The sequence below is a fragment of the Camarhynchus parvulus genome, chromosome 6 (assembly GCF_901933205.1).
Source record: "Camarhynchus parvulus chromosome 6, STF_HiC, whole genome shotgun sequence".
NCBI lineage: Eukaryota > Metazoa > Chordata > Aves > Passeriformes > Thraupidae > Camarhynchus > Camarhynchus parvulus.
The window spans coordinates 16,226,420-16,238,703 of NC_044576.1; the positions used below are offsets into that span (position 1 = coordinate 16,226,420).

Sequence of the window (12,284 nt, forward strand, 5' to 3'; positions counted from 1 at the left end):
TGAAGAGCTAGGAGAGTGGGAAGCTGGCTTTTCATAGAGCCAGTTCCAAAAGTAGGAGACTTCTCTTGCGAAGACCTGGCTTTCATAATGTACAGAACTTGGAAGCCTCTGAAGGGTATAGTGTTCAAGTTGTGTGCAGCTTCTTCTGTAGCTGTTTTTTTTCTCATTTTATTTCTTGTTAGATTTGAGGAATGCCAGCATTTGTTTTACTTGAACAAATTTTGAATGTTGTGCAGAAGAGGGACATGCTTATAGGCATGAAGTGCTAGAGCCCTGCATTGGTGTTACCAGATGAGGGTGGCACTTTACTGATAGGATAGTGGGGTGAAGAGCTGAGTTTGACTGCACACATATGGGCTGTTTGGTATTGTGTTTCATCACTAAGAGAAATATAACGGGGTTTGGGAGGTCATATGTATGTCCTGGTCTATGTTCCAGGTTGAAGACTTTGTGGATCCTAATGGCAAAATCTATCTTCAGCGTGAGGAGACACCATCCAACCGGTGAGTGGCGTAGATGCCCCAGGCAGTCTTTTTTGTACCAAGGTTGGAAAATAACATGATTTCTTGTTTTCTTACTGATGCTGGTGTCTTCTGAATTGCAGTGGTGAATCAACAGTACTGAGTTTTGTTAGTTGGCTCACCCTCAGTGGGACAGAGCAGTCTGGTATGAGAGGGCCATCTACAGAAACACAGGAGGCAAAGCGAGCAGCTTTGGAATGCATAAAGGTAACCATAGGCTGTAGAAGAATCTGATTTTTTTCTTGGTGACCATACTATGTGGGTAACAGGCAACAGAAGTATAAATATGCATGCTGCTTGGCGGTATTGCAGGTAACAGGAGACTTAAGAACTGAAAGAATCTACAAAAGAGCGTATCTGGATTGACAGCTAAACAGTCTTTTGTGCTGCTGTGCACAAAGGTGCTAACACATCAAAACAGGAATGATTCCTCAGGCTGGGATCTGCCCTGGCCATCAGAGTCCTATATTTAAAGACAAGTTAATGAATTCTCAAACAACTAATCTTTTCCAAGACAGTGTAAAGGTATATGGTGCCAGCAAAATCTGAACCTGGAGTTTGACCACAGTGTGGCCAGAGGAGTCATCTGATAAAATCTGTCTAGCACAGATCAGGTCTATTAAAAGTAACTGATGTTAAAGAACGAACTAGTTGGAAGAAGTTTTCCTCCAGATAATAAAAACTATCTGTGTCTTTCCTGTGAACATGATGTGTTTCTGGAAGATCTGTTTGTATGCCTTCCACAACCCCCAGATGCACAGTTGTATTTTCTGTATTTTGCAGCAATGTGATCCTGAGAAGTTGATCACAGAAAGCAAATTTCTCCAACTTGAATCCCTCCAGGAGCTCATGAAGGTGAGAGAGATATTGGGCAAGGGACTGGGTGGTAGTGGACCAAATGTGCTATGCATGATAGTGGATATGTGCTGTGTACTCACTTAACTCCTCTGTCCTCAGAGGTCTTGGAACTATTTGGGATGTGAAACTAGCTTTTAGTTCACCTGTTAAAAGTAACTTCTGTGCTGGCACACACAAATTGCTCTGGCAGTAGAAGAAAACATTAAATTGTGGAATGCATTCTCAGAGCCTTGAGAACTCTTGGCAAGTATTTGTAGTTCTGTGCCAAAGCTTAAAGATTTTCAGGTGTGCTCTGTACCTAATGAGAGAATTCGAAAAGGCCACTCTAAAGGCAAGAGCTCTAGAGAAATATTTGACAGTGTGTCCCTAAGTAGTATGGTACCTGGCTGCTGTGGGAGATACAATAAGGCTGGACACATTAGCCTTTGGGCTAGAGAAGCTCATCTCCCTGGGGGAGTGTCATCTCAGTTCTGGGGGAACATTGTGCTCCTACTCCAATTGTCAGGAATTCTCCCTTCATATACAAGCCGATGGCTTGAGAACATAACTCCAGTATTTGTAGTCATTCTTACGTATGCCTGCTTTTTCTGTACTTCACATATTTATTAGCAAGAAGCTGCTGGATATCAGTTCCTCTTCATCTGAGGCACTTTGTCAGAGTTTAACATCTTTCAAGTTCATACTGCATTTTGCATAATAAAAAAATTATTTTTCCCATAGATTTAGCTTGACCTTTATCCATTCCCTTTGACTATGCATGACCTCACTAGGCAGTGGAGTACAGTTTTGGCCAGACTCAAAGCATTCTGTTGGTTCCCCATTTTTGGGAGCTTGTGATTCATAAAAATACCATGGCTGTTCCAGGCTCTAATCTCTGTGACTCCTGATGAGGAGACATATGATGAAGAAGATGCAGCCTTCTGCTTGGAGATGCTTCTGCGGATTGTTCTAGAAAATAGGTATGACCTTGAAATAAATGCATATTCACTATAATGTCCCGTGCTTTGCTGCAGCCCTGCTTTACTGCAGTTGCTGCCTGGGTCCAGGGAATGAATTCCTTATGTCTCTGATTCATCAGCTGAAGCAGCATGTGGCTGTAATTTCAGGGCTTAACAATTCCACTGTAACATGTGCAAACAGAAAGGCTATTAGCTCATGAATTAGTGCTTGATATCCTGAAATTTGGAGAATATAAACTAAACTCCAGAGGGAGAATTCTCCCACCTGATTGCTTTGCAAGTAATGAGTAAGAAGTTTGATCGTTTTGTTGTTTCAATATGTCTGTTCTTGTACCTCCCAACTGGAATTTTTATTGAAGTTAAGAAATGGTGGATTGTCTGGAGTTGTGGGAGAGATTGCTGGATCCTGCTTGTCTCATGTCCTTTCATTCTACCCTTTCCCTCCTCCTTGTTGTGGCTAGGGACCGTGTGACCTGTGTCTGGCAAACTGTCCGAGACCACCTTTATCACCTCTGTATCCATGCAATGGAGTTCTGCTTCTTGGTGGAGAGGGCAGTGGTGGGGCTGCTGAGGCTGGCCATTCGACTGCTCCGTCGAGAGGAGATCAGCGCACAGGTAAGGGATTTCTGAAAGGCAGTTAGTGAGGTTTTGTGGCTATACCCTGTGACACAGGAAACCAGTTGTTGTTGGATGGACCCATATTTAACCAATCTGTGGTGCAGGTAACAACAAACAGCAATTGTAACTAGCTCTAATAGATGAAGGAGTACATTGCTAGAGAATGCAGTGTAAGTAATAGGGTCTGTTATTCTTGTCTCCTTCTCTGGCCAGGTTCTCCTCTCATTACGTATCTTACTTATGATGAAGCCAAATGTGCTGTCCAGAGTTAGCCATGAGGTTGCCTATGGCCTCCACGAGCTCCTGAAGACCAATGCTGCCAATATTCACTCCGGGGATGACTGGTACACGCTCTTCACCCTCCTGGAGTGCATCGGGTCTGGGGTGAAGCCACCCACAGCCCTGCAGGTTACAGCAAGGGCAGATAATGACACAGGTAAGACAGGCCAGCTTTTCCTAGGAAATCTGATGCCTGCCTGCCAGATAAGCAGCTGCTTCCTCAAGCTTTTCAATTAGCAAAGGGGACTGCAAGAAAACAAAGCTGATATTAAACTACATTAGCAAGATTAAAGACCAGCACCTGCTGTTCACTCCTCATGGTCTGTTCCTCTCCCTATTCTGCCATCTCTTCCTACTCAGTGAGCAGCAATCCAGGTGCTAGTCCCTGGGGAGTGGTGGGAGGAAAACTGATATCACTTCTGGCAGCTGTAGGAGGTCTTTGCTCTACCCAAGGAACATTTTCTGCTGGTTGTGGTTTGGTGCCTTGGGTACCGTAATCTCTTATCTGGGCATGTAATGTAAACCCAGTTGCTGTTCCTGTCATATTGGCTTCTTTTGTGGGACTGACTCTTTTCTGTCCACTTTTCAAGGTTCTCATAAAATGAGTTGTTCTTTAAAGTTATATTTCCAGATCCATTTGCATTAATAGTCCACAGAACCATTCCTACAAGACCAATGCACTATTTCTCAGTTCTCTTGACTGTGTTAGAAAGGTGGTCTTTTCAGCAAATTGTTCAGTTTTGCTTTAGCCAGCTGTCAGGATATTTGAAGGTGATGTCTTCAGACTTCTAAAGCAAAGAGCAATAAAGGAATTTTCCAGAAAGTTTTTTTTCTCTTTGCTTTTCTAGAACTTCTTTTATAGGTCCTGATGCTTTGTGCTGGACAGATGGGAGAAGCATGAGTTTTAAAAATACTTATGGACTTTGCCCTCTGGATTAATGCAGAGCTGTCTCCTCTTCTCCTCTTCTCTCTCTCAATTTTTTTTTTTTTACTGCTTCTGTCTTTGCTGATAGAGCAAACTGGCACCTTACAAGTCAAAACATTAGTTCTCTACCTCCTGAAAATGTTTGGTGCGCTCTGTCTGTCTGTCTGCTGATGAGTTTCTAGATGGTGTTGAACAATGGAGAAAACAAGTTTTTACTTCTAAATAACATATCAGTAACTTAAATTTGTCCCTTGCAAGGACTTCTCTCTTGAGACGTGTGAAATTTAACGTTATCCTAAATGTCAGGGCAGGTAGATCTGACAGGTGTAGAGCATACTAATAACCACTTGTGGTTCCTGGTCGATGCTGATCTGGATTGCTTCTCCCTTATCCACAGCTACTCTTGCAAGTTCTTGACTTGGCTTTGATCCAAACCCCATGTCTTTTGTCTTAAAGGTGCTCAATCAGACAGCGAGGTGTCCTCCTCCTATCACCCAAGTGACATGAGCCTGGACCGTGGCTACACCTCTGACTCTGAGGTGTACACAGACCACGGGAAGCCAGGCAAGATGCATCGCTCGGTCACAGATGTGGACGTCATGAACAGTGGCTGGCTGGTGGTGAGTAGTCAGGGGCTTCTGGTGGCCAAAGAGGACTACCCCACCATGGTTGTGAGCAGAGGGTGTGGTAGTGAGAGAAAGAATAAGACTGTAGAAAAGAGAATTAAGATGAGCTGATAAGGTAAAGGCAGGATAGGGAGAGACACAGATGGAAAAGAGAAAGCTTTGAGGCAAATGAGGAAGAAAGGGAAATGGACCGTACAGAAACATTACCTGTGGGCTTCTGAAGAAAGGCTCTTTCAGTGTGAGCATGAGATGATGCTTATTATGCTACCCTCTCCTGCTTACCTGCTTGCTGTGACCTGCAGGTGGGCAAAGATGACATCGACAACTCCAGATCCACTGCTGGGCTCAGCAGGCTGGGTCCCTCACCTCTCGTCAACCAGTACAGCCTGACGGTGGGGCTGGATTTGGGCCCACATGACACAAAGTCTCTCATGAAATGTGTGGAGTCCCTGTCCTTCATCGTGCGAGATGCTGCCCATGTTACACCTGAGAACTTTGAACTCTGTGTCAAAACAATACGTATCTTCGTGGAGGCCAGCTTGAATGGGGGTAAGATGGCCCTTCACTTGTCAACCAGGATTCAGCTTGGGGTGGCCAGTTGACAGGCAGTGTGAAGTATACTGTCATGAAATGAGTCCCCAACCCAAAGAAAATGGTCTACCAGGACAAAAGGGTTCTGTCTCCTAGCAGCAGGGACCTTATTCTTATCCCCCTCCCTGGGGTGGAGGGGAAATCTGGAGTTGATGTGGAGACAGCAGTATCAGCTCTTGCAGGAAGTTGTTCCTGCAGGGCACTGGGTCCCCTTCAAGCAGGTAGTGGTCATTTCAGAGGACAGGACCTTTGCTGGGGATATCGAAAGGTGGCCGCCCTGTGTGTTGAAAAGCAGAACATTTTGTAGTGGACTGTTGTATATGGAATGTTTTTGCCTTTTATGTTCTAGGCTACAAGTCCCAGGAGAAGAGGGGGAAGAGCCACAGGTATGACAGTAAATCCAGTCGGTTAAAAAAAAAGCCCAAAGACAGCTCCACACGGCGATCCCGGGTCTTGAGCCAGCACCAGGCACACACACACAGTGATGAGGATGAGGACGAGAGCATCCCTGCCAGCTACCACACTGTGTCTTTACAGGTTAGTCAGGACGTAAGTATAGCAAGGATTTCCTCCTCTCCTTTCCCATTCTTAAGGCCTGGCTAGGTAATCACTGGAATTCTTTGTGGGGAAAGGGAGGGCTGCATCCTGGATAAGTGGGCACTGGATAGCAGAGAGTGTCTGTGGGAGCAATATGTGGTTCTGCGGTGAAAGAGGAAGGCTGCAATTTGTACTGGCAAAAGCAGACTAGCAATGGAGAGAGAGGTCCTCTGAAAAGCAAGGAGGAGGTCTGAAGCTGTGAGTCACTGTAGTAGGTAAGATGGATTAAGGTCATTTGGAGACAGGAGGTTCCTGTAGGATTAGCAAGGAGTCTGACAGGGCATCTGAGCTTGAGGAAAGGGGAAAGCCCTGTTGGCTGAGGCTCTGGAATTTCAAGCAGAGAGGGCTGGGCTAAGGGAGTCATTTCTCCCCAGCTGGTACTTTAAAGGTGTGAAGGCACAGGCCTGCTGACTGCCAGGATGTTGGGTCTCAGTCCAGTAGTAAACTGGCTAAAGTGCTGTCATGTGCCCATACAGGCAAGGGAACTTTGCATGTGCTTCACATACCTTTTTTTTAAGAAAAAAAAAGTCGCAGAGTTGTTCTGGACTGCACAGGTGAACCACTGGGTTTATCCCTCTGCCTGGGAGAGTCAATGCTCTGTGCCAGGAAAGAGCCCATTCTTCCTTTAGACAGGACTGAATGGTGTTCCTCAAGGATGGGATTGACATGGCTACTGAACTGACATAAATCTTGTTGAAGATACCTGGCACTTGACCACTTAGGGAGGGCACAGACAGCAGGGCCTGACACCATCTCTCTAACTATGTGTGGTTGTGTAAATACAGAAAGCAGGCTTGAGTAGCTTGAGCATTTTAGCCTTGTTTGGAGAACAGCAGAGATCAGAGTTGCTTCAAAATTTAAAGTTCTGTCTGTTTCTTACTGTGCCGTGTACTTGCAGCTCCTGGACCTCATGCACACGTTGCACACGCGAGCAGCTGGCATCTATAGCTCCTGGGCAGAGGAGCAGCGACACCTGGAGACAGCAGCCAGGAAAATCACAGCGGATTCCCGAACACTGTGGTCCAACTGCTGGTGTCCTCTGCTACAGGGTAAAGCCATCCCCTGGTGATGACAGCGAGCAGACACTCTTCCAAAGTAATGGCAGGAAGGTTGAGGAGCCAAGAACTAACTGCAGAAAACAGGCAGAGGTTGTTTTTAGGGTCTGTTGTAATTGAAAAAGAACTTGGATCAGATTTGGAAAAACATCTTTAGGATGAGTTAGCTGCCACCGTGTTTCTGGATCTGGTAGTAGATTGCCAGTCTGTGCCTGGAACAAGTATAATCCTTTTTTTATTCCACAGAGAGTTTTTGATCTTCACTAGACTTTTTTACTCTGAACTGGGGAAGTAGGGATGTGACGCTCTCCCTGTGGGCTTTGCCCTGAATCCCTCTCTTGCAGGTATTGCCTGGCTGTGCTGTGATGCCCGACGCCAGATCCGGATGCAAGCACTCACTTACTTGCAGCGGGCCCTCCTGGTACATGACCTGCAGGCCCTGGAAGCTCTGGAATGGGAGTCCTGCTTCAACAAGGTAACCACCTACCTGGCATGAGCATGTGAGCAGGGCAGCATTGTCATGAAGCGCAAAGCTGTGTGCAGGAGAGTTGTCCTACTTCAGCACTGTCTTCTTGAGAAGCTTGTTCACTGCAACAGACAAGATGTTCCCTATTTTGGCCTGTGAAAAGTTCCTCTCTGCTTAGGCTTTTGACAGGGCCTTTTGGAGTATTGAAGTGAATCCACTCATGCACATCCCATTGCTTCCATCATATCCTCTGCCTAGAATTCACCAGTCCCTAAAGCCAGTGCCTTTCTGTAAGGCTGTCTATTAAAATCTCATCAGTCATTTTTCAGCTCTGAAATATACATGTGCTGGATCCAACAGGTGCTGTTTCCTCTGCTAACCAAGCTACTTGAGAACATCAGCCCAGCTGATGTTGGTGGGATGGAAGAAACTAGGATGAGAGCCTCAACACTACTCTCCAAGGTGAGCACACCTCTGCTGCCTAGGGAAGCTTAGGGGAAACCATGTTCCTTGAGAAAACCAAACTGTTTGCTGTGTTTGTTTCTCAGCATCTCTGATCTGGACAGGTGTCAGGGTACTAGCGTGACTATTCAGTGCTGGGCTTCTGCACCAGCTTCAGCTGCTAGAACATGCCTTCTTTCCAGAACTGTCTCCATGATTCTAGTCCTTGGAAAAGTTGTCAGGAAGAGGTTTGTGACTTTATGATAGAGAGAAGGATTTCACTCAACATTAGTTGAAGACAGTCTATTCTTGAGGTGAAATGATGCACATCACAAGCTGATAGTTGTGACCTGAGGCAGAGGTCTAGAATGGCTAGAAGACAGGGTGATGCAGACTGCAGTGGCCTTCCACAAAGGAGACAAGATCCACTCCTTCACATACACAGCTCAGAAGAGTGGAGGCCTGTGGCATCCTCAGGCCAGTCCTGTACATGTTCCCAGCCTGCCACAAGGACGGGGCATCCAGATTTGTGAGATTGGCTTGTCAGTGAGCAGCAGCCCCTATACTGCTTGTTGACAGTAGTTGTGTTTTCTGCCAGGTATTCCTACAGCATCTCTCCCCACTGCTCTCACTGACCACCTTTGCTGCCCTGTGGCTCACAATCCTGGATTTTATGGACAAATATATGCATGCTGGCTCCAGTGACTTACTGGTAAGGTGCTGGATGGAGTCCTTTGGGCAACCATTTATCGCATTTTAACCTTCTAAACTTGGAAAGTGTTTCGATTTGGTGTGGGTTTTGGGGTTTTTTTAACTTTTTATTCCTTTCCAAACCATTTTGTTCCATGGTTTCTTGCCCTGGCCAGTTTCCAAGGCAAGCCATTGGCTGTTTTGAGCTTTGGTTCATTGCTACCTGTCTATTCTTTGTGCTGTCTCTGATTATAGCTGGAGGCCATTCCAGAGTCTCTGAAGAATATGCTGCTCGTAATGGATACGGCTGGAATATTCCACAGTGCCGACTCACGGACAGGATACTCAGATCTCTGGGAGATCACCTGGGAGCGCATTGACTGTTTCTTACCTCGGCTGCGGGATGAGCTCTTCAAACAGACAGTCATCCAAGGTACCAGAGGCTGGGAAATCTTAGCAAAGTACTTTGGAGCAGTACTTGCACCTTATCCAGTACCCAGCCGCCATAGTGCCTGGATGCTGATGAAATGAGTTGTAGGAGGCTGTGGGAGCTTGGCACAAGGGCAAATTGAGGGAGGGTGAAAGGAGTGAGTAAACTGGTGTGTGGTCTCACTGCACGTTTTGTCTTCCTAGATCCTGTCCCCAAACATACCAGTGGAGCAGCAGCATCAGAAAACAATAGTGTCTGCAGTGCCCCCTTCTCCTGTGGGGGATGTGAGACCATCCACCCATGTGGCTCCTTTGGAGAAGCCATGTGAATCAGGTGTCAGTGGTGAGTCCTGTTTTCTTTTTTCTGGAATCACTTTCCCAGCATGGTGGCATAGATCTGCTTTTCCTTGCTTTAGCATGATCTCTGGTGACCAGGCCTATAGTGTTGTGAAATGTGCTTCTGTATGGATAAGTTGTTGCTGAGGTTATTGGGGTGGGCAGAATGCCTGCGATTGACCCCTGCTCTTCAGGGCCTTCTATGAAGGGCAAGTCTGAAAAGGCCCCCAAGTTGATTTTAGCCCTGCTTAGTTGTGAGCTAATAGGTGACTTTGTCAGGAGCTGTGTAAGGATTTATTTTGTCTGTTCCTTCTTCCAGAGTCTGAGAGAGCCACTGCACCTGCCTCACCCACCATCAGCACCTCTGCCTCTCCTTCCTTCCCAGCATCAGCTTCAACAAAGTCAAGCCCCGTTACAGACATACCTCCTACAACAGCACAGCCACCACTCATTCTGCAGCCTCTTGCCTCTCCCCTGCAGGTTGGGGTGCCACCTATGACTCTTCCAATCATTCTCAACCCAGCCCTAATTGAAGCCACCTCTCCTGTTCCCCTCTTAGCTACTCCACGGCCCACTGACCCTATGACAAGCTCTGAAGTCAATTAGTTGGAGGATGTTGGAGAACTGTCTGCTGAGGAGGCTCTGTGGGTGGAGGATGCTGGCCAAATGTTCTCTGCTAGTGGGCATGTTTGTTTTAAAAGATGATGCTAACCTGAGCAGAAGGGCTGTTTCCACAGTCCTCTGGAGCATGTCCCATCCTGCTCCCTTTTTGTGGCATCACCTAAAAATCTGCCCAAAAATCCCTGTCTCTGTGGAGGAGTGCCCAGTTCCACTGACCAGTCTCCTTCCTGCCTGTGCAATCTCAAGGGCCAGGCAATGCCTGTGCCCAGCAGCCTGGGACCAAGCTGCCATCAGTTCATCTGGTAAAGAGGGAAAACTTGTTGATGTCACACCAGAGAGGGGCTGCAGTACAAGACTGCCTCTCAAGATTACTCAGTCCAGTCCCTGGGCAATTCCCCAGGCATTCCCTTGCTTTCCTGCTGACTCTTCTGGTAGTACGGCTTTGTCTGGGATCTGAGCACGCCTGGGTTCAGCAGGTAGAGTATTTTATTAGAAATGTGGATTGCTTACAGTGCAGCTCTCAGATTGCTGCGTAGGACTTCTTGCCTGCTGGTACATGCTTTCCTTCCTGCAACATGGATGACAGCAATTCCCAAGCCAAACAGAGATTAAGTAGCAGGCAAGTCTGATAGGGGCTTTCATCCCTGCTCCTGTAAATGTAATCAGGCTTTCTGGTTGGAGAAGGCAAATCCAGAAGGCTCTGCCTAGCTGAGTAGATGAGAAGGAAATGCTGAGAGCAGAGCACAATGGCTGTGTCTCACACAGCACTTGTGGGGCAATCATGTGTTTTGTGCCACTCACTACACACTGGTCTCTGGGTAACCAGCCCCTTCCATAGGAGAACATCCCCTTCACCTACAGATGTGGGGATCTGTGGCACCTGCTGACAGATGCTCAGCAGGTCTGCAGTGGTTTCTCTTGAAAGCTCTGAAAAGATTGCACCTTTCTGCATCTTCTTGTTGGGATCCCATGTCCTTCTACCCCCAGAAGGCCCCTGCAGCTGAGGCCCTGGCAGTGATTCTTGTGCTTCCATCTTGCCGCAAGGACGTCCCACTCTTTCCCCGCTCATGTCCAGAGCAGAGCTGGCTGCCTGGCAAGTGCTGCATTGCTCATCCTCCTCCTCCCTCGACTAGTTGGCTAAATTCTCAATAATTTCAATCTTGGAAATTCCCCTGGTGACTGGGAGGGGCATGGATGGGACTCCAACCCAGTGTATCTTGTAAGGAAAGGAACCTGCAGTTGGTGTGGGAATACAACAGTGTACATACAGAGTAAATGGCTAAAACCCAATGGACTTTTTACAGTGTAATAAATACATCCTGTAAATGACTGTTCTGGTGTTGCACTCCTTTTCTGTCATCCAACTTTGGCTCAGAGCCTTGGGAAAAGGGAAGTTTGCTTGTCAAGGTGGTGTGCCCTGGCTTCATATACCAGTGCTCTGTCTGCACGGAGCACAGGGGGACTTGTCAGCTTGGGGTGGGGGGCTGCAATGGAGGTTAGCCATCAAGGGACTAATCAGGAATGGTTCCCATCATGGACCAAGCAGAGCTGTAATAGTGAGATTGGCTCTTTCAGATGGCAATAGTTTCACATGGGCTGTAAAATTTCTGGTGTTACATTGGTGTATGCTCATGCACCACCAGGACTGGGAGCAGAGATGAGGACTGAGGAGCAGGTGCTCTATTCATCTGGTCATGGTGCCAGAACACAGACCTTGGTGACAGCTCAGCTGACATTGGTGATTCTCTGATGAAGAAGAAATCCTTGTTTCCATGGACAGGACTCAGAGCTGGAGAGGCTGTGAGAGATGCTGGCCTCTTCCAGGGCTAGGGCTTGCCGTGGATTTGAACAACTACACTTCCCTCCTGGTATTTTCTACTTTGTTTCATGGCAAGATCCACGCAGTGCCACAGTGTCCTCAGAGCTGTGTGAAGCACCAGTGCCTTCTCTATTCCAAGAAACTCTTACAGACTTGGTAAGTGGGTAAAAACTTAGGAGGTTGTTTAAATTGCATGAGAAAAGGTCTGAATATTGCATAATGGAAGAGTAATGTGCATACTAGAAAAGTCCTGGTAATAAATCCTGGTTCCCTAACCCTGTTTGTACCATTCCTGGAATATTTTTGCTGCTGCAGCTCTCTTCCTCACCCTCCACGGCCTCTAGATTATGTCTTTCCAGCCCTCAGATGTTTTCATTAATGTATTTGAGTCCTTGTGCTGCTCATGGCTTCTGTATCCAGCCCCCCTCTCTGTCTTGTCTTTTTGAGTCTTCA

At 46.9% G+C, this 12,284-nt stretch overlaps 1 protein-coding gene across 1 annotated transcript in view; it reads left to right on the top strand.

Moving 5' to 3' along the window:
- GBF1 (golgi brefeldin A resistant guanine nucleotide exchange factor 1) overlaps positions 1-11,325 on the top strand; it is a 99,010-nt gene extending 87,685 nt beyond the window's left edge. The window contains 17 exon segments of the mRNA XM_030951228.1: positions 439-503; positions 605-728; positions 1,305-1,376; positions 2,244-2,338; positions 2,800-2,953; positions 3,170-3,392; positions 4,617-4,780; positions 5,089-5,335; positions 5,727-5,926; positions 6,873-7,023; positions 7,374-7,504; positions 7,856-7,957; positions 8,535-8,648; positions 8,882-9,059; positions 9,260-9,267; positions 9,269-9,398; positions 9,711-11,325. Coding sequence (XP_030807088.1) covers positions 439-503; positions 605-728; positions 1,305-1,376; positions 2,244-2,338; positions 2,800-2,953; positions 3,170-3,392; positions 4,617-4,780; positions 5,089-5,335; positions 5,727-5,926; positions 6,873-7,023; positions 7,374-7,504; positions 7,856-7,957; positions 8,535-8,648; positions 8,882-9,059; positions 9,260-9,267; positions 9,269-9,398; positions 9,711-9,997 — 2,445 coding nt within the window. The 3' untranslated portion in view covers positions 9,998-11,325.
- Positions 11,326-12,284: the final 959 nt, after the last annotated feature.